This window comes from Anolis sagrei, chromosome 4 (assembly GCF_037176765.1).
Source record: "Anolis sagrei isolate rAnoSag1 chromosome 4, rAnoSag1.mat, whole genome shotgun sequence".
NCBI classification, from domain to species: Eukaryota; Metazoa; Chordata; class Lepidosauria; order Squamata; family Dactyloidae; genus Anolis; species Anolis sagrei.
In genome coordinates this window covers 59,441,095-59,462,720 of record NC_090024.1, presented here as the reverse complement: position 1 = coordinate 59,462,720, position 21,626 = coordinate 59,441,095, and the positions used below count along the sequence as shown (strand labels likewise).

Sequence of the window (21,626 nt, the reverse complement as noted above, 5' to 3'; positions counted from 1 at the left end):
GTCAACTGTCAACTGCAAAAGGCCATCTTATTTGGATCATTCGAAAATACACCACACAGTCCTAAACACTTGGGAAGCGTTCCACTTGTGATTTTGTGATATGAAATCCAGCATATATATCTTGTTTGCTGTGTCATACTGTGTTATTGTGTCAGAATAATAATAATAATAATAATAACAACAGCAACAATAATAACTTTATTCTTACACCCCAGCACCATCTCCCTGAAAGGACTTGGGGCAGCTTCCATGGGACCAAATGTCCATAAGACAATAAAATAATCAATTAAAACAAAAACACAATTAAAATAAGAACATAGTCAGATAGAACTTTTTGTCCAGTTAAAAATAAAGTTAAATAGACATAAAAGTATAAAACATTAGCATTAAAATTCCATCCAATCTTGAATGAGAGATAGTCAACAAACACCAGGTGCTATAGGCTATATTTCAGAGGCAGTTAGCAAACTCATTTGCCTAAAAGCCCTATGAAATCCAGGGAGCCACCACAACTCAACAGGCACCTTGAAGGCACATATGCATACCAAAATATGAAGATCCCGAGAGAGGCACAGAAAGAGTTAGAAGCTGAGCAAAATACATTCTGTGCATTAAAGCAGTGTTTCTCAAACTCTGCTGCTCCAGATGTTTTGGACTTCAGCTCCCACAATTCCTGGAGGGAATTTCTGGGGGCTGAAGTCCAAAACACTCAGAAGAGCAGAAAAACACTGCATTAAAGAATGGCCCCCTTTGCTAATAAATGTTATCTTTGTAAGAATGACTACTAAGATTCATTAACAGTAATAAGTAGCCTGATCGCAAACTATCGTTCTGACTCCTGATAGTAAATGTATTATTCTTGCTTTAGTTATAGATCCTAAATATTAATTGAGATGCATTTTCAATATGTTCAAAGGATTTCAGTGCCTGGAGAATCTTTCGATCCAGTTCTAAACATAACTTCAGAAAAATAAGAGGAACGTCCTGCTAATCACGGCACATAACATTGTTGCCTTTCATTGCAATCTTGTGTCTGTGTACTCCAAAGCAGACCCCTGTACATTTATTAATACATGTTCCCAGTGTAAAAGATTGTGGCCTTAATCAGTTGAATTTCATTAAAGCCCTTTTGTATAGCAATAACTGCCTACAGTAACTGTTGTAAATTTTCTTTAAAGTGAGGCTCAGAGGGACTGGGTAATATAATCAGAAAGGCCACATAAAACGTGAGAGGAAAATTATATTTATATCTGAAAATTTCATGTTTTTTCCAACAATTTTTGAAGTATCCGCCTAAAAGAGGTCCTTAGATTTATGACAGAAACAAGGAAACAGAAATACAAGATGAAACAGGATAAAAGAGAGGAGTAAATGCAGTGTGCTCTCAATGAAATACGTAATTCTTGTTTCTTCCTTTACCACTTCGCAAAACAATGAAGCCCGATTTTGTGTTATGTTGCAAGATGTGACTGTGCCAAACATTTTTTTCCTTTACTTCCAGTGGAAAAAAGCCATGGGCTATCTGAAAGAAGCAAGTTCACAGCAAAGCAACAAAGATTGTGCTTTCTACAACCCATTACATTTTGTCACCGGAGCATTTTACTTTGGCAATACCCCTGACACTTATTTGTTATTTACACCTTCTCAAATGTCATCAAGAGGCCGGTAAGGAAATGAATTTTTGTTCTAAACATTTTTCTTTCTTACAATTGTAGAACTTCATGAGCAGAGCCTGAAACTGTCATTTTAAAGGATAAACAAGTCTCATAACTGGTACGCCATATTGCTTGTGGGATTTTGGGAATTGTAGTAAAGGTAAAGGTTTCCCCTGACATTAAGTCTAGTTGGCTGTGACTCTGGGGGGTGGTGCTCATCTCCATTTCTAAGCTGAAGAGCTGGCGTTGTCTATCGACACCTCCAAGTTCATGTGGCCAGTATGACTGCATGGAGTGCCGTTACCTTCCCGCAGAAGCGGTACCTATTAATCTATTCACATTTGCATGTTTGCAAACTTCTAGGTTGGCTAAAACTGGGGCTAACAGCGGGAGCTCACCCTGCTCCCTGGATTAGAACCATCAACCTTTCAGTCAGCAAGTTCAGCAGTTCAACCCGCTGTGCCACCAGGGAATTATAATCCAAACTAATTATTTACTTTGCTCTATATCAGGTGTTTATCAGTCTCAGAGCTTACATTTAGCCTAGCTTGGCTAAGGGCTAAGGAAAGTAGATGAGAATCAAATGGGCTAAAGGCAGAGAGCAACATATCAGCCAAACAAGGTCCAGAAATTAGAGAAATATTGAAAGACATATTTGATGGGCAAGTAGTTTAAGCAGATGGAGACCCCAAGATGCAGATGGAGAATTAAGTCATAGGAGGTTTGTTATTTATTTGGATGAGTTGCTCAGACTAAGCTTTGGAGCAGGAATTATATGGAGCCAATCATAACCCCAACAAGTCATATGACCCTGGCTGGTTTTAGGACTTGCATTTTGGGTTGGCCACATTATGCATGGTGATACTATGGCATATCACTGATTAGGCTAATCTGAGAACAGGCCCGTAGCCAGGATTTCGTTTCGGGGGGGGCTGAATTTTTTTTCAGGGGGGTTTCGGGGGGGGGCTGAGTTTCGGGGGGGGGCTGAGTCTGAGTGAAAGAGGGTTTAGCCTAGCAAACCTTTTGTATCGTTACCCCAATACCCCCATGCATATGGGATATATTGAGTATGGTGATCAGATCATGATATGAATAAACATAACAGTTTAAATAATGCACCAATAAGGCCTTTTCGCGAACCACCATGAAAATTTCGGGGGGGGGCTGAAGCCCCCCGAGCCCCCCCCCCTGGCTACATGCCTGTCTGAGAACTATCCAACTGTCTGTTGGTCTATACATACTACACAATTGTAGCACTATGTTCCGCTTCAACTGCCATTTTCTATCCTATGGAAATTTTGGATTTGAGTCTCCTTTGTGGAGAGAAAAAGTGGGTTAATAATAATCATCATCATAGAATCATAGAGTTGGAAGAGACCTCGTGGGCCATCCAGTCCAACCCCTGCCAAGAAGCAGAGAAATCACATTCAAAGCACCCCCAACAGATGGCCATCCAACCTCTACTTAAAAGCCTCCAAAGAAGAATTCTCCATGACATTCCGGGCAGAGAGTTCCACTTCTGAACAGCTCTCACAGTCAGGAAGTTAATAATAATAATTATTATTATTATTATTATTATTATTATTGCAGTTTAGGGAAGGGCATTTAAAATTATCAGTCAAAGAGTTTCCATACCTCTGTTCAAACTCCAAATCCTAGGATTCCATAGGTTGCAGCCATGGCAGCCGAAGTAGAAAATAGCATTGCATTTATGTAAAGTGAACGGGCCCTGAGTGCCTGATTTACATTCCCTGGTATCTTAGAATCATTTTCAGATCAGATTGCTAAAATCAAATTGTATGTTCAGAAGCACTAGCAATATAAAAAGAGAAAGCATGTTTGACTATTCATATGATAAGCAACCTTTGACATACTGTCCTGAATTTGCATCTCTGCTTAACCTTGAAGGACACTGGATATTTCTGAACAAATTTCCCCCTTCATTACAAGGTTACTGAGCATGTTTAAAAGATAAGAACTGCAAAACATTGTGTGCACGGAACATTAGTATGATGAAATGTTTCTGCTTCCCAATTTTCTATATCTTTCTCTTCTTGTTTGCTCTTTTTGGCACCTAAGGTCACATTTTGCGGTTGATGTTCGCACAACATCATCTAGAGGTCTGATCTTTTTCATGGGAGAGAAGCTGGAAAACAGATATATAACCCTTTACCTTTCAAAGGGACGTTTCGTCTTGCTGTTTGCTGCTGATGGAAGAAAAATAAAGATCAAGAGCAAAGCCAAATACAGTGATGGGCAATGGCATACAGTGAGTGCAAGAGTAGCTCAAATTAAAGAATCCAGCTGTTCATTCCCTACTAGAGTACACAGCGCAACTTTCTAATTCAGTTTCTTCCTCTTTCGGTCTCTCCCAAACTGACATTTCTTGCCACATAAATTGTTTCTGAATGTTCTGTGATGTCCTTGTAGCTCATCAAATTCATACAGAGACTTCATTACTGATATCAAGAACTGTCTTTGTATATTATAACATTATATTTGTGGAGCACACAAACAAGTGTTCTCCAAGATACTCTGCTTCTCCTTCCTAAAGAACAGTACAGGTTATATGATTATGTTCGTCTTCCTTTAAGTGTCACCTCTTAAATATAGAAATCCCTCCACCTTTAAACTAGAGCTGTTGTACTGGCACCGGTCATTACGTTCATATAGGGTTCCCTTTCAACTGAATCCTGGAACCAACAGGGACCACTGTTTTCTGTGTGATAATACACTTTTGTGAACAAAATGGTACTAGCCATCTGTAACAGAAGGTATGTGGCACCTTGGGAGAAATTTTAGAAAATGGGAGTTAAGCATACTTGGTGGCAATCAAATATTGACAGGAAACAGAGTATGTTGGAAAATGGCACGGCTGGCATTCCACAATGCAACTTCTTCCCCTACCCTTAAGTATAGTTAAAAACAGAAAACATCATTGCTGTGAGTTTTCCGGGCTGTATGGCGTTTCGCCTGACGTTTTGCACATATCTATAGCAGGCTGTGAGGTCTGTTGGAAACTAAGCAAGTGAGGTTTATATATCTGTGGAATGTCCAAGGGGAAATAACTCTTGTCTGCTTGAGGCAAGTGTGCATGTTGCAATTGGCCACCTTGATTAGCATTTAATGGCCTTGTAGCTTCAAAGCCTGGCTATTTGCTGCCTGGGGGGTCCTTTGTTGGAAGGTGTTGGCCCTGATTGATTCTTGTCTGGAATCTCTCTGTTTTTTGGGTGTTGCTCTTTATTTACTATTTTAGAGTTTTTTAATACTGGTAGCCAGATTTTGTTCATTTTCATGGATTCCTCCTTTCCATTGAAATTGTCCACATGCTTGTGGATTTCAATGGATTGCTGTGTAGTCTAACATGGTAGTTGTTAAACTAGTCTCCAACAGACCTCTCAACCTCTGAGGATGTCTGCTGTAGATGTGGGTGAAACATCAGGTGAAAATGCCTCTGGAACATGACCACACAGCCTGGAAAACTCACAGCAACCTCATGAAAGCCTTGACAACACAGAAAACATCATATGTGCCTCTGTTGCTAAAGAAAACCATTAATGAAAAATATATGCTGCTGAAGGCTCCTGAGCATATAAACATTTAGGCATGAAAACAGATGAATTCATCTGCCCCACCTCCAGTTGGAATGCCACTTTTGCTTTTTGACTGGACAGTCTGCCAGTGGCTTCACATTTCTCTGCAATTGCGACATTGCCCTGCTTGTGGGTTTTCCAGGAGCCTCTGGCTGGTCACTTTGATATGATGATCCAACTGGGCTTTTCCTACAATCATATATTCCATGAACGGTTTTTTAAAGCATGAACTATATAGTGACTATATCAGAGTCCCCATGGACAACCAGTTAAACATGAGGCAACAATGTCATGCAGAGGCCAAAAAAAAAAAAAAAAGCCAGTGGCATTTTGGCCTGCATAAATAGGAGTATAGTGTCTAGATCCAGGGAAGTCATGCAACCCACCTATTTTGCTGTGGTCAGACCACACCTGGAATCACACTGTGTCCAATTTTGGGCACCACAATTGAAGGGAGATGTTGACAAGCTGGAATGTGTTCAGAGGAGGGCAACTAAAATGATCAAGGGTCTGGAGAACAAGCCCCATGAGGTGCGGCTTAAAGAGTTGGGCATGTTTTAGCCTGCAGAAGAGAAGGCTGAGAGGAGAAATGATGAGGGCCATGTATCAAAAGGTGAGGGGAAGTCATAGGGAGGAGGGAGCAAGTTTGCTTTCTGCTGCCCTGGAGACTAGGATGCAGAACAATGGCTTCATGGTACAGGGAAGGAGATTCCACCTGAACATTAAGAACTTCCTAACTGTGGGAGCTGCTTAGCAGTGGAACTCTCTGCCCCAGAGTATGGTAGAAGCTCCTTCTTTGGAGGCTTTTAAACAGAGGCTGGATGACCATCTGTTGGGGTTGCTTTGAATGCGATTTTCCTGCTTCTTGGCAAGGGGTTGGATTGGATGGCTCACAAAATCTCCTCCAACTCTAGGATTCCATGATTCTATGACTTCAAAGATCAGGGATGGGCAACTATAGAGGACTAGGGGGCACAACAGATTAACTGAGAGGATGTCGGTTTCAACTTATTCACCATCTCTATGTGGTCACTAAGATATATTTAGGACTGTGGATATCACACATTTCAATAGGTGTATAAAACATCAAAATATAGTAATGGCCAGTTATTTGTGAAGAACTTAGCTTTCTTTTTAAGAGAAGAAAGCTAAGCAAGCTTCTGGCCCTCATAATTATTTAGTCCTTGAGTCTGTGGGTGGCACTTCGTAAAATCTTAAGATAATGTGATCACTGCATTGTCAAAAAAAAATAGAGCTGAGTTATTGTGTATTGCTTAGTCTTTCAATAATACGTTGATTAAAAACCTTATGTTTCTCTCCTGAAAAGGTGGTGTTCAGCCAAACTGGAAAGAAGATGCGTCTCATAGTTGATGGTCTGAATTCCCGACAGGGGAATATATCGCCTGCTTTCTCTATCAGGACTGATTCTCCAATCTACCTAGGAGGAGTTCCTTCATTAAAAGTTCAGGTAAAAATGGACTATTGATTGATGTGGAAGTAGGTAATGGGGGGCGGGAATAGTTTTCAGTACAATGGCTGGATTTCAATCTTGAAAGGTGTTCAGGGCTGCATCCCAGCAGTGAGTTGTGCGAAGGGCACAGGATGAGGAGCACAGGTTCAGAACAGGTGATACTAAAGCAAAGTGGATGGTTTCACATGTAATTTTTACTAAGTTGGGTCTTTTTAGCATTAACTATACAAAGCCCATTTCAATTCTATGTAGTGTGTTGCCAAGCAAGCACCAATATAAATCTTCTTGGGCATCAAAGGAGATCTTAGGTCTCTGTATTTAAAGTTTTTTTCAGTTGTAGCGTGCTCAGAGTTTAACTGTTTTTCCTTTTGCATGCCTTCAAGTTGCTTCCATCTTATGGTAAACCTAAGGCAACCCTATCATAGGGTTTTCTTGGCAAGATTTGTTGCGAGGAAGGGGACAAAGTGTGGGTCATCAATGTTGCAATTCCAGATGACAGCAGGATTGATGAGAAGCAACTGGAAAAGCTTACACGATATGAGAATTTAAAGCCAGAACTGCAAAGACTCTGGCACAAGCCACTAAAGGTGGTCCCAGTGGTGATTGGCACACCGGGCACAGTGCCTAAAGACCTTGGCCTGCACTTAAAAATAATCAGCACTGACAAAATTATCATCTGTCAGCTGCAAAAGGTCACCCAACTTGGATCTGCATGCATTATTCACTGGTACATCACAAGTCCTAGACACTTGGGAAGTGTCTGACATGTGATTGAGTACAAAAGCCAGCATGGTGATCTTGTTTGCTGTGTACCAATCTTGTTGTGTAAATAATAATAATAATAATAATAATAATAATAATAATAATAATTATTATTATTATTTCTCACCCGCCTCTCCTTACGGCTCGAGGCGGGTTACCTTTTTCATCCCTTTTCTATTCCTTTTCAAAGTTAAAGTTATGACATCTAAATGATGCCTAAAAGTAAAGGAAACCTTTATTAATCTGTTCCTAGAGTTGACTGTACAGAATATTAGGCTGCTGAAGTACATATGACTGAATGTAACAATTTTCATATATATTATATGTATATGTATTTCTCTTTTCAGAATATACCAAAAAAGAGCTTTGTGGGATGTTTGAGACATTTTAATGTGGGAGGAAAGCCTGTACACACTTACCATCAGAACAGTGGTGTCTTGCCTTGTTTGGATAACACTTTGGAGAATGGGATCGTTTTCTTCAATGAAGGGGGGCATGTTGTCATTGGTGAGTACTTTAACAGAAGTTGCTGGTTCTGATTATCAAAAGCTTGGCATTCACTCAGTGGAGCAAACAGAGCTTCCACTGTGTCAAGGCTCATTTAGAGCACAACCTTAACTCACTGAGGTGGCTGTGGGCCAGGTGAGTCAATGCTAGGCCAGCTGAAGATGTGTTTAATCCAAATCCCACCCAGCCTAGGAATTTCGGACCATATGGACCCTGGCTCAATTTTGTGCCAGCATAGTGACTGTGTCCCTGGACTGGTGAACATTTGGACTTGGCATAATATGGTTCTCTCCACGCCTCTGGCTTCTCCTGTTTTTTGGCCTTTATTTTGACTGATCTCAGTTGTATCAGTAGATCCTCTAGCCGAGATCAGTTGGCAGAAGCTGGTGCAAAGGAAATTCTGCTAATACAAGAAGCTTCTTCCTATTTCTAACCTCCTGTAGTTGGCACATCTTTTGTGTAAGAATTGTGCTGTTAGTCTTTTCTTATGAGTGAGGGCAGCCACCTGCCTTTGGGGGAGGGAAGATGTAGAGCGAGGAATGAGCAGACCTAAATGATTTGAGGTTATATGTACTTCATTTTCAATACGCTAGTCCCTTCCTTCAACCCTGCAGGCCAATCACAATCATTTTTTCAAATTTGGAAAACAAATTAGATGATTTCTTTCAATTTTGGAAAAAGATAGGGTGGAATTAGCCTTCAAATGGAGATTCGTGCCCCTGGAAGCTTCTGAGAAGTCCATTTTGGAGCCTATTTTTGCAGCATGGCGTGCCTTGTTGTAGTTCTAGTAGTAGGCAATGAGAACAAATCATGGGTTTTATTGGGCTGCCAGCAGGAAGCACAATTCCCATTCATGTTACAGAGATCCTACTTTTCTTGCACACCTTTTCACAGACCCTTGCAGCAATTAAGCAGTGCCCAGTTATAATATCTAAAAACCACAAAGTTAAAAGCTTGGCATTATGCTAGATTTCCTTGGATCAGAAGCTGGACACTTCAAGTGCCCCTGGTGTTGCTGTGAGAAGGTCTTCCATTGTGCAATTGGCGGAGCTCAGCATTGTACTAGGTGGTCTGTGGTTTCTCTTCTTCACACTTGCATGTTGTGGACTCCACTTTGTAGCCCCATTTCTTAAGGTTAGGTCTGCATCTCGTGGTGCCAGAGTACAGTCTGTTCAATGCCTTCCAAGTCGCCCAGTCTTCTGTGTGCCCAGGAGGAAGTTTCTTATTCGGTATCAACCACTTATTGAGGTTCCAGATTTTTACCTACCACTTTTGGACTCTCGCTTGCTGAGGTATTCCTGCAAGTATCTCTGTAGATCTTAGGCAGTTAAAGTGGTGTCAGGCTCCATTAATTCTACAGTGTAGCTGTGCCACTGGCTGTCCACTTTAAAACAACTGTTCCCTATTCTTTTTCTGCATTTTAGAAAGAACTTTCTTGATGAACTTGGACTATAAGATTGCTTTTAGCATTCGCCCAAGAAGCTCGACTAGCCTTTTAATCCATGTTGGCACCAAACAAGGAAACTATTTTGCTGTTTACATGGACAAAGGCATGGTAAGTGTGATTTTTCTTTTCCTTTTTCTAAAATGCTAGCACTTGTTGGGAAAGGAAGGAATGAAATGCTAGCCTTGAACTATTAAGGTGGAACAGGTTAATTGCTGTAGAATTTGGTAGCAGGTAAAGTTTTTATTTTTATTTTTTGCACTGTTATTTTTTTAAAAATAACAACTGTTTTTCATAGATCACTGTATCTGGAAATAATGGTGCTGGAGAGTTCTTGACGTCACTTATGCCTCAGCAATCTCTTTGTGATGGAAAATGGCACTCCATAGCAGGTACTGTGCAATTTCGTTCACATCCTGTGCAATGTCCTTTAAAGAACAAATGTCAAGCATCATAAAAGTAAAGGTAAAGGTTTCCCCTTGACATTAAGTCTAGTTGAGTCCAACTCTGAGAGGTGGTGCTCATCTCCATTTCTAAGTTGAAGAGCTGGCGTTGTCTGTAGACACCTCCAAGGTCATGTGGCTGACATGACGACGTGGAGCACTGTTACCTTCCTGCCTAAGCGGTACCTATTGATCTAGTCACATTTACATGTTTTTGAACTGCTAGGTTGGCAGAAGCTGGGGCTAGCAACGGGAGCTCACTATATCGATTCAAACTGCCAACCTTTTGGTCAGCAGGTTCAACAGCTCAGCACTTTAACCCACTGCACCACTGGGGTCTCAAGCATCACAGAGCTCCCCAAAAGTGTGCTTCACGCTTTGCCAAAAAAGCTGTTTCTGGTGCATTTTCTCCAGTGTTCCTGATATGCACATTGCAGTTCTGGTCTTCTGGTCATGCTTATTTGACTTCTAATTATAAACATATTGCTGTGACATTCTATAGATCAATTTGGAATAAGCTCAGAGAAATCCAAAAGACTAGCAGGATTGTTCCGAAAAATGGTTTCTTGCCTACATCTCATGAATTCATTTTAGGCTGTGGACTGATCAGGTCATCTTAGTTCTCCTTTGTCTCATACAAGTGTCCTTTGTGTTTCTGTCACTGGAATAACCGTGAAACAAATTAGAACTGAAGAGTACATTCCTGCCAGAAAATACCAGTAGAAAAGTCCCTTCCTCTATCACACCAAACTACGTGTCACTTTGCCGCTGTGTAATAGTGGCCTAGCAGCACCTTTTCTGCTGAGAAGTCATTTTGGAAAGAAGTGTTTTTCAGTGGAGAAATAGGGCAGGAAAGGCTTAGCTCATCCCCATTTGCCATTTGTCTTCATTCACACAGCCATTTTGTCATGAAAAAGGAGAAAGATAAACAGGTCCATAAGCTTATAGAAGCCAGCAGGAGGATGAGAAAGATTAAATATGGAATAAAAGAGTTGGCAAGGGAAGGAGTAAGCACTTGGCTAATATTGTGCATTGCTAGTGTCATGTCTCCTTAGTTCTGAGCATTTTAAGTACAATATGACCCCATATCAGTGGAACCAGTACCCACAGGTTTTCCTACCCACATAGTGTTTCTAACCTCAATTCTTTGGTAAAGGTGGAAGCCAGAAGTCATTCATATCAATAAGTAAAGGTAAAGGTTTCCCCTGACATTAAGTCTAGTCGTGTCCGACTCTGGAGGGTGGTGCCTATTTCTATTTCTAAGAAGACCCAGCGTTGTCCGTAGAAAAGGTTATGTGGCCAGCACGATTGCATGGAGTGCCCATACCTTCCCACCAAGGTGGTATCTATTGAACTACTCACATTTGTATGTTTATGAACTGATAGATTGGCAGAAACTGGGCCTAAAACGGGAGAGTACCCTGCTTCCCGGATTAAAACCACCAACCTTTTGGTCAGCAAGTTCAGCAGCTCAGCAGTTTAACCTGCTGCACCACCAGGGTGGGCTTTCATTTCAATAGGTTCTCTATTATACATGATTTTCTGTTTCTACTGTAAGTTCAGGAAAAATATGTCCAATGGAAATGGGGGTTGTACTGTACTGCATTTGTCTAGAAAAGTAATTGCTGGCATGTGTGGAACTGTTCAGGTCCCATGATCACTACAATGGGATAGCAGCTCCCATCAGTCATAGGCAGCACAGGCAATGGTCAGGATTGCTGGGAGTTGCAGCTCAACCATGTCTGCGGGCAAAACAATTCCCACTCCTGGCTTAGAAGCATAGCTGAATAATATTTTGCAAAAGAGAAAGGAGGTGAAAACCTTTTCTGTCATAAATCAGTTTACTTGGTGGGAGGTGGAACTGACTGATTTACCTGATTGTTTATAGTAACTCAGAAGAAGAACACAGTGCACCTTGATGTGGATACAATGAGTAATTACACTACTGGACCATCAACTGTACTTTTCACCAGCCATGCTGAACCACTTTACTTTGGGAGAGTTCCAGGTAGGAGGGTTTGTGACTAGTTAATCTTTCACACACTGCTATTTTACAGTATTTTGCTTTGGAAATGTTTCTGTTGAGTGTGACAGCCTTCTGAAAAAACTGCACTGGGTCAAAGGAGAATTGGCAGCTCATCTTTTATGCAGAAGGTTAGACTTTCCTCTATGGGTCAAATTAGATGTAGTGAATCAAGTAAGAAGCATGTTGTTCAGTAGATGTGAAAAAGCAACAGGATCACTCTGTGGAGTCATAATTTAACTCTCTCCCATCAGAGCTACTACTGTATTTGCATCAGGAGAAAAACGTCCATGAGCATTAATAAAAGCAAATAACAGCTGGAGGGGAGCAATATTTTCTGCAACTACCATAAGATAGGAAGAAGGGTTACTAATCTCTTCCTCTCCACCCATCTGTGCTTCTTGCTAAGGTTTTTCTAATGCAGCTATCTGCAATTTTTAAAATGTGTGTGAATGCATTCTCACAATTGTCAGAACCAATCACTAAACATCCAAATTGTTAAGATACTCTGGAGGAAATTATGACAGCCACAATTCTTGTGGAAATTACCCTTTTGCACTAAGGTAAAGGTTTTCCCCTGACATTAAGTCATGTCCGATTCTGGGGTGGTGGTGCTCATCTCCATTTCTAAGCCAAAGAGATGGCATTGTCCATAGACACCTCCAAGGTCATGTGGCCAGCATGACTGCATGGAGTGCCGTTACCTTCCTGTTGGAGCGGTACCTATTGACCTACTCATATTTGCATGTTTTTGAACTACTAGGTTGGCAGAAGATGGGGCTAACAACGCTCCCCAGATTCAAACTGCCAACCTTTCAGTCAGCAAGTTCAGCAGCTCAGTGGTTTATCTTGCTGTGCCACTGGGGGCTCTTTTGAACTAACAGAAGAAAATATGCATTTAGGCGTTTGCGGTGCACACAGATTAGCCTGCAGTCAGATTGCTACAAAATTATGAGTAAAGGAGCATCATTGCAAAATGTAGGTGGAAAATGCAGGCCTGGGTTCCATCTGATAGGTGTCCCTTACAAGCAGGCATTCATTTTTGTGCGCATAGGCTTCCTTGGCCAGGTGGTGTGGCTGACCAAGTGCAAAGCTGTGTCTGTGGTATGAGGTTAACTTATGGAAGTTGTAGTTTGATGAGGCACCAGCATTCTTTGGCAGAGAGCTCAAAATATTGTATAACTCTTGACTCTGATGATTTCATAGCATTGAGCTATGGCAATTAAAGTGTTGTCAACTGCATTGATTCTACAGTGTAGATGCACCCTACATTGAGATGTTCAGTCCACATGTCGGTTCCAAACACCGGAACAAAGCTAATGCAACAATCCAGTATTACATGTCCTCTGGGGAAAAGGTCAATTTATTTCAGCATATGAGAGGGGAATGTGTACTGTACCATGGGAGAAACCATTGCTACAAAGTTCTGTTATCATTTTTAAATCTATTGAGACTATATCAGAAAAGAGAGTACCATATACAACTCCTGGTCTGAAATTTCTTTTAAGGGGAAATATAAATCTTAGGCAACTTTCCTTTGATAAAGGAATACTGACGAATGTATGTGAGAGACAGACTCTGGCTCTCTACAATTATGTAATATATCATATTTCTATCCTATATTTAACCTATCTTTCTCCTTTACAGCAAACCAGGAAATGCCATGGCTTCCTGTTCAGGACATGTTTCTTGGCTGTCTGAAGGATGTTAAAATCAACGACAAACCTGTCTTAATACGCAAAAGTGCAGACATCTATGGCGGTGTCAGCTTGCAAGGGTGCCCTGTTAATTAATCGTTTCACATCTATCATCTCAGGGTAAAATCTCATCATGTACTGTATGAAAGGCCACAACATGGTTCCATTTCTTCTTCTCTCTTTGTAATACTTGCCATTTGTGTAAACATGGTTTCAAGATGTATATGTTTTTCAGATATGTGGACTTTGTTGCCCTTGTTAGATGCATTTATGAAATAATGTTCACTTTACTCTGTACCATTCACTTTGTATGATAGGGCCATGTGAAATATAAAATAGTCTTGTGTATAATCTTATCTGGTGAATTTCGGCTCTCAGTTACAGTGATGCACAACCGGAGCAATTGCTTTGACATAAGAGTCAAGCCTTGAGGCTCTTGATATGACAAGAATACTCAAATAGGAACTAGAAAAAAATGTTTGAGTTGCAAGAAGAATCTGACCTTGTAAGCAGAATTTTATGAAAATAGAAAATGATGTTGGGATGCTGATCCCGTTCTTCTATAGTGACGTGTGCATTACATAAGTGACAGGAATAATATAAAATGAGAATGAAGCACTTTAAAAAAGAATGAAATCCTGGGGTGACCAAATAAATATAACTTGCTTTATAAAAGCTTTATAAAAGCCTTCTATATACTTATTGGACCACAGCAACATTTTAATCAGCTTTAATCAAAAAGCTTGACTAGATAAGGGAAAGGAGTTTAGACCTACAATATATTTGCAATATGCATGAATTGTCTCTCTGAATGATAGTAGAAGGTAAAGGGGTACATTGCTTGCTTTGTTCTTCTTGCAATCTTTGCCTAACCACAAGACCTGCAAGTAGAAACTTTAAAAAGGCATAATTCTAAGAGACAGACCCAATTAAAGATTTATTTAACATTTTATACTGTACCCTTTTCAGGCTTTCCTTCCAGTTTTTTGGCTGCCCAGTAAACCAAAACTTTTTCCACTTGGGATCACTTTCTGGCCAAGAAATGTTTATGTGTCCCAAGTATACAGGTGTATAGCATAGATACAAAAACCAAATATTTACTGAAAATAAGTCAGCAATTACAGGGCTTGCTAAAAAGGCTGATTTTTCTTTTTGTAGAGTACAGCTGAAGCATTTTATGCAGAGTTCACTGTAATCACTAGGCGTTGTTGCTAACAGATTTGTGTAAATGGCTGATGTTCAGAAACTTTTTACTGTTGCCAAATTTTTGTGACCCCAACATTGAATTAAGGGGACCAAATTTGAGGTTGGGGCCCATAGTTTAAGAAGTAGTGCACTAGTCAACTTACTTACGAAATTTCAGTTCAGAAACATCTCACAGAAGCAAGTCATCTAGATGTAACCAATATAGGTTTTCTTTTTTAAAAATGCATACTATGACATGGTGCATCATTCTAAATGAATCTGAGGAAGTGGTGGAATATGTATAGCATGGACAACAAGTACAGTCAATAATTTGACAAATGGTGAATGGGCAAAAAAGGCAACTTGGGTGGCTTTTAATTGAAACCAGACAGTGCTAACAGATGATAAGCTGCCAATGGTCAGATCTTCAACACTACAGTTCTACTGGCAATGTTATACACATTTGAAACATGGGCAACAACAAAGCTAGAGGAAAAAACCGACAGTAACTCAGAGATCAATGAAAAGAAGGATGTGTGGCATGACAATAAGAGATAAAGTCAGCAATAAAGAGCTGTGTCAAAGAACCGGGGTACATGACGTGGTCAATGAAACCAATGAGGCAAAAAAGATAATGGGCAGGGCATATAGTACGAACAAAAGACAACCAATGGACATGTTGACTAACAAACTAGATACCAAGAGACAGCAAGCGGCCCTTGGGATGAACCAATAGTTAAGCTATTCAGCCAGAAATGGAAAAGGAAAGCACAGGATCATATATTTTGGCAAATTGTATATTTGTGTGAAGCCCAAAGAGTGGATTGACAACAAATTGGATAAGATACGATGGGATGACATGGAGCAGGACTGAAGTGAAGGCAATTTTGCACATCAGCTATTTTGGATTTCAATTCCCCAAAGCCCCATGCAACTTGGCCAGAGATTATAGAAACTGTAGGCCAAAAGATTTAGAGCAGTGATTCTCAACCTGTGGGTTCTCAGAAGTTTTGGCCTTCAACTCCCAGAAATCCTAACAGTGGGTAAACTGACTGGATTTTTTTGTATTTGTAGGCCAAAACACCTGGGGACCCACAGGCTGAGAGCCACTGATTTAGAGGACATGAAGTTTCCTACCCCACCATAAGGGATCTCTGCTTAATTAGATTTTGGCACAAGAGAGCTACACCTGTTGGATAATGTTGCCAAGTGTTGACTTGATGGCCTTCTGGCTCTTCTAGTTATGTGATTGAGTGAAAGATGCCATATTATTATAATCCTCCTTGAGTCCCTGGCAAAGAAGCAACCTACGAATCTTAGTAAGTAGTTGTATGGGATGACACACTACTAATACACTTACTATGATATGATATGATATCATCATCACCACCATCATCACTACTGCACTAATTTGGTAAAGACAGCGTTGCAGGAGAGCTCAGTGGCATTGGCAAGTAATCCTGTTAATGTCATCATATTCTTGGTGATTTCTTGTTAGTCAACCTTATAAAGGAAGCACATCCTGTTTCCATTTCTGAGTGCCACGTTGTCCTGTTCATCTCCCACTGAATATATAATTATTCATGTGCCCAAATGTAACATGTTGACAGCTTGCTTCTTGCAGTAATTGATCCAATAACTCCATCAACATGACAATCAAAGGCCTGGCATAGGTGAAAAGAACAATGCAGACTCACAGGCCTTTGGCAAAGCTGGCCCATCAATTGTACATCTCTTTTTCAATAGCTTGATGGCATCGTCTTGGAAAAGGCACCTCTTCCAGATTCTTAACCACATTGGATACAATGCTTTATTTGGCTGTTCCTCTCAGAAAAAGGAGGCCAAATAGAAATCTGCCTTTGCCCTTTGCAAATTCCACTCCACAGCAAATAGTCAAATAGAAGTTGAGAACAAACCAATATATTGTTGTTTCCAAAAGGAAAGGAAGTCTAAAGCATAGAAGTTATCTTAATACAAAATCCATGACTATTCTAATTTGTTGTCTTCTGTTGTCCACTTTTCAGCTGCTTTTAAAATGTCCTGGTTTTTCTCGTCCTCACATTTCCCCCCTTTGTTCTCAGCTTATTTCGTGTGGTACAAACTGAGGTAAAAGTGCAAAACTTGTTGACACTTAACTCACTCAATGGGAAAAGGAGATGAGTGGTGAAATCGTGACCTACAGGATCAGGCAACAGCAAACTGCCACAGCCTCTCCCAGCTTGTTATTTCTTCCTCAGCAATAACGGTTACAGTCTTGGGCAAACTCTGATGTTTCTTGGCCCCACATGTCCTCGTTTACATCTCTAAAATATTGAGTAAAGACTTCCACAGTTGAGGCACTGCTACAGAGAGAGGCTTGTAATGTGTACCCACCAACCCAAATTTACAATGTGTTGAGACACATAACAGAACCTCCTCTGAAAATCTCAAACTTCTGGCAGCTCACACGGGAGGAGGCGGTGTTCGGATATCCTGGCTATAAGTAGTTTATGGTTGTATAGGTTAACCCCAACACCTGGAATTGAGCTCAGAAGCAAATTGGATACTAGTTTTTTGCAGGACCAATGGTACGTGGGTTATAAACTGCACACCTGACACTAATCTAGATGTTGCCTTTTTTTTTTTAAATATTGTGAATTTTTAGATACATAAAAAGTGAGGGAACAATTGGGTTGAAATAGGAAAGTGCAGAAGAGAAGAAAAGAGTAGGGAGGCCCATAGAGTAGGGCTTCTCTCTTTAAAAAAAAGATGTTGCATTTTGCACTACCTACAACTTTTCAAGATAAGCCTCACATAGAGGGCATTGCTGTAGTCTAAATGGATAAACTAAGGCATGAACCACCGTGGCCAAATTTGTCTTCCCCAAGAAAAGGCACAACCGGTACAACAGTTAGTGCTTCTGGCCACTGAAGCAACCTGGCTTTCCTAAAGAAATACTAGGTCCAAGAACATTCCCAAGCTATGAATTTAATTATTGCAGAAGGAGAGCAACACCACCCAAAATAGGCTGCAATGCCAATCCCAGGTTAGTTTTCCTACTGACTAGCAGCACTTCTGTCCAGTCTGAGTTAATTTTCCACGGCATCCAGGCAACTATTCGGTACTACCATAGCCTTAGTCTGTTTCAGCAAAGAAAGTTATAAAGGAATCCTATAGCAACTTTGAGACTAAGAAAAATAATTTGGTAGCATAAACTTTTATGGTCTCCAGTCCACTTAATCAGATACATGAGACGGCACCTGAAATGCACTGGAGCCTGTGAAAGATTATGCTAGAACTCTATTTTTCTCAGTTCAAAAAGTGCTGCTGATTCCCTTGCATCTTTTTACACTTTATGTTCTTAAAGTTAAAAAAAGATTTTGCATCTATTAAAGTTGTTAATACTGCATTTCTCCATTTCCCTCCCCAAAATGTCCATGAGGAGAAGGAATCCCTTCCATGTTGCTTCAAAATAACCAGGATTTTCAATCTCTAGCTGTATCACAGAGTGATTCAAGATGAGTTACAGTAGAAATATTGGGAAGCAAAGAGGAGGAGGAAGCTGGAGGAAGAGGGTTGTAATATGTATTTTTGAGGGTTAAAGATGGGATCTGGTTCTTCAGATGTTCAAAGCTACATGTATCATCATAGAAAATGGAAGAAAACAAGAATCACATGTGGCAAAGCAATTATCCTTGTATTTGAACATAAGCTTTCTTGAGGAGATAAGCCTACCTAATACGGTCTATAAACTGTAATATTTATATTGCTAAATGAAAACAACCTGAGGTTGACAGTGATTAACTGCCTTAGTGACATGATGTCAAACAGTATGATCAGGGTGGAATTGTATGTCCAGGATATAATTATAGCCTCAATAATCAGATTAACATTTGTACGAGGAAGAGGATGGTCATCAGTGAAAATGTACAATTCTCCAGAACATCCAAAATGCCTTTCCTGAGGCAAGTTTTTACAGCCTAGCGCTGAACTGCAGTGTCCTGAATCACTTATTCTCGACCTTCACCCTGCAAGCCTCTGTGCCATCTTCCTGTTGTCTGTGTTGCCTCCACTAAGAGCTTCTAATTCTTGTAAGCTGAGTGGAGGTCCTTCACAATGAGCAGGCCATTTTTCCAGTCTCCCCAGGATACTTCCGAAATGGGGTCCAGGTCTAATGAGTAAAACCAGACTAGAACAGAAAGTGTAAAGCGGTGCAAGCAAGAATAATAAGCGTATCTGCACAAAACCTCATTTGCCTCTAATGTCCTATGAGCTGTTCATTGCAGTATTGAGTAATTCATGATAATTAAAGGGAAGTCTTGATTATCATGTCTCTGGTGGAAATCTGGAAAAAAAGTATTTTGGTCTAAAAGGTAAGGTAAAGGTAGTCCCCTGACATTAAGTCCAGTCATGTCTGACTCTGGGGTGTGGTGCTCATCTCCATTTCTAAGCCGAAGAGCCAGCGTTGTCCGTAGACACCTCCAAGGTCATGTGGTCTACAATTCCCTAAATTTTCCAACTAGCATGTAGTCTAAAAAATAAAATTTACAAGTTCAGCCTATTTTGTAATGACCCTGCACATATACATATGTTGTTTTAAAAGCGAAAGTGCAGTCTCTTATGTTCCAAAGCAGTATAAATATTGCTGTATTTATATTATAGAAAATAAGCAATATCCAGCATGGTATATATAAAATGTTAAGATGCATGGTCTGTCATAGAGGCGGCTGATGACTGGCTGGGAATCTGAATGTACTTTTGGAAATGCAACTATATTAGAGTCAATCAGTTAGGAGAGGAGAGTGGCCTCCCATCTGCATTGCAGAATTATTCCAGTTTGACACCACTTTAACTGCCGCAAGTCCATCCTATGAAATTCTCATGCGTAGTTCACATCTTTACTAATCCACATACTGTCTTGCTAGAGAAAAGATATGCCATGCAGATGATCAGTAAAGAATAAGGTGTTTACTCCTTATCATGCAGAGCAATATATATACAGTCATGTGAAAAGTTGCATTGACTCACACAATGTCCTTTGAGAGAGATTCAAATGGTCCTTAGGTGTCCATGTGAAAGATCTTGCAGCAGCAGAAAATATACTAACTTGTCTTGGCAAGTCCCAGCACAGAAAACCTAAACATGCAACTGTTGCCAAAACTCCTAGGCTCAGCTAACACCCCAGGCATAGCCCAACCAATCAGCTTTGTGCTTTGCATTTTTCAGTTGACACACTCAACAACTGATTTTTATATGCTCCAATACTTTTGAAAATGCAATTATATTAGAGTCAATCGGTCAGGAGAGGAGAGTGGCCTCTCATCCACATTACAGAATTATGGCAGTTTGACACCACTTTAACTGCCCATCCTGTTAAATCCTTAGATTTTTCATCTGTTGTGCCACCAGAGTTCTCTGTCAGAGAAGAGGAAACATATCACAAAATCTCAGAATTTTATAGCATTGAGCCATGACAACTAATGTGGTGTCGGACTACTATAATTTGTAGTTGGTTGGAAATAAATCTACACAGAGCCAAAGAGCAGTTTAAGATGGGTTTTCACAGAAGGTGGCAGAGACTTAGCTAATCAGGAATGGAAGGTGGCAGAGACTTAGCTAATCAGGATGGCAATAATGAGACGTGTAGTCTAAAAACAGAGAAACGTGGTTATTGTGCCTCACTTCTACATATTCAGCGCATAGAATGCCATGCCAGAAAAAGCTCACACACTAGAGGTGCCATCGCTGGATTTCAGACAGCAGTGGAACTTGCTTCTTATAGAGATTTTGTTGCAGGCATCCAGGTCTTCAATTTCAGGGTCATTGAATTATTAGCACAGATATTTGATCAAACTGCTTTCTTGGTTGCCTCACCTCACAGATCTTCTGCCTGCTGCCAGGAACCCTTAGGTTCCTTATAGTCATTCACTAGGAAATTAAAGATCATGACATTTCCAGCTACTTCTCCTACTTCAGTTTTGCCTTGCAAGGTCTTTATGGCTCCTGAACTAAAGCATGCATGTTACTGTCTGCCTCTTCTATCAGTGTAAACTGATAGAAAAGCCAGGGAAGCAGGAGTTTCTTCTTCTGACTGAATATTTTCCTTGTGGACACAATATTACATTGTTTGAACACTAAGTTCTCTATTTAATTACAAGAGCCATTGGTAAATATTTCCATTACCTTACGCCAATGGGCTTAACTGTAAGAGATCTTGTATGATGAGGAAGAAGAAACGGAGAAAGAAATGGCAGGCCCCATCAGAGCCAAGGGTTGCTGGCCTTGGAAGAAGAGGCAGACATACTGGACCCATCTGAACGATGAAGATTGAAGTAGCAATAAAAGAACAGTTCCTGCCATATTGTTTTCTTTTAAAGGACAAGTAAGCTAAGGAGTCTCACTATGTTGGTTTCAGATCCTTCCTGAAGAGCATTTTATGTGTGCAAAGTGGGGTCAATCCTGGTAAGTACTTGGATGGGAAAATGCCAAACAACACTACATGCTCTAGGCCGTATCTCCGAGGAGGGAACTGGGAAAACTGAGTATTCCTTGTCTTAGAAAACCCTATGAAATCCCCCTATGTCCACAGGTGACATGAAGGCACAAATATGCCCACATACCAAGGAGCACAACCCTTGGTATGTTTTCTGCAAGGCAAAAAATATACTATCTTTGTTTGGTTGTTGTATTGCATTCCCTGCATTCTTGTTTTCTGAGCTTCAAGCCATTCCTTGTACTCTTCCCTTCAGAAACTCCCTGCTTGTCTTTGGACTCTTCTTGAACTGCTTTCTGGGCTCAGATTCTGGACAGCACTTGCTATGAATTTACTGTGATGGATGCTTTGCATTTGACCCTCGTATGGTTTCT

The 21,626-nt window shown here is 40.5% G+C and overlaps 1 protein-coding gene across 1 annotated transcript in view; it reads left to right on the top strand.

Annotated features, from left to right (window-relative positions):
* Positions 1–13,951, top strand: part of LAMA3 (laminin subunit alpha 3) — a 167,718-nt gene extending 153,767 nt beyond the window's left edge. The window contains exons 70-77 of the mRNA XM_067467445.1: positions 1,502–1,665; positions 3,735–3,924; positions 6,576–6,716; positions 7,829–7,988; positions 9,413–9,543; positions 9,731–9,824; positions 11,764–11,883; positions 13,546–13,951. Coding sequence (XP_067323546.1) covers positions 1,502–1,665; positions 3,735–3,924; positions 6,576–6,716; positions 7,829–7,988; positions 9,413–9,543; positions 9,731–9,824; positions 11,764–11,883; positions 13,546–13,691 — 1,146 coding nt within the window. The 3' untranslated portion in view covers positions 13,692–13,951. The remainder of the gene's footprint in view (positions 1–1,501; positions 1,666–3,734; positions 3,925–6,575; positions 6,717–7,828; positions 7,989–9,412; positions 9,544–9,730; positions 9,825–11,763; positions 11,884–13,545) is intronic.
* Positions 13,952–21,626: the final 7,675 nt, after the last annotated feature.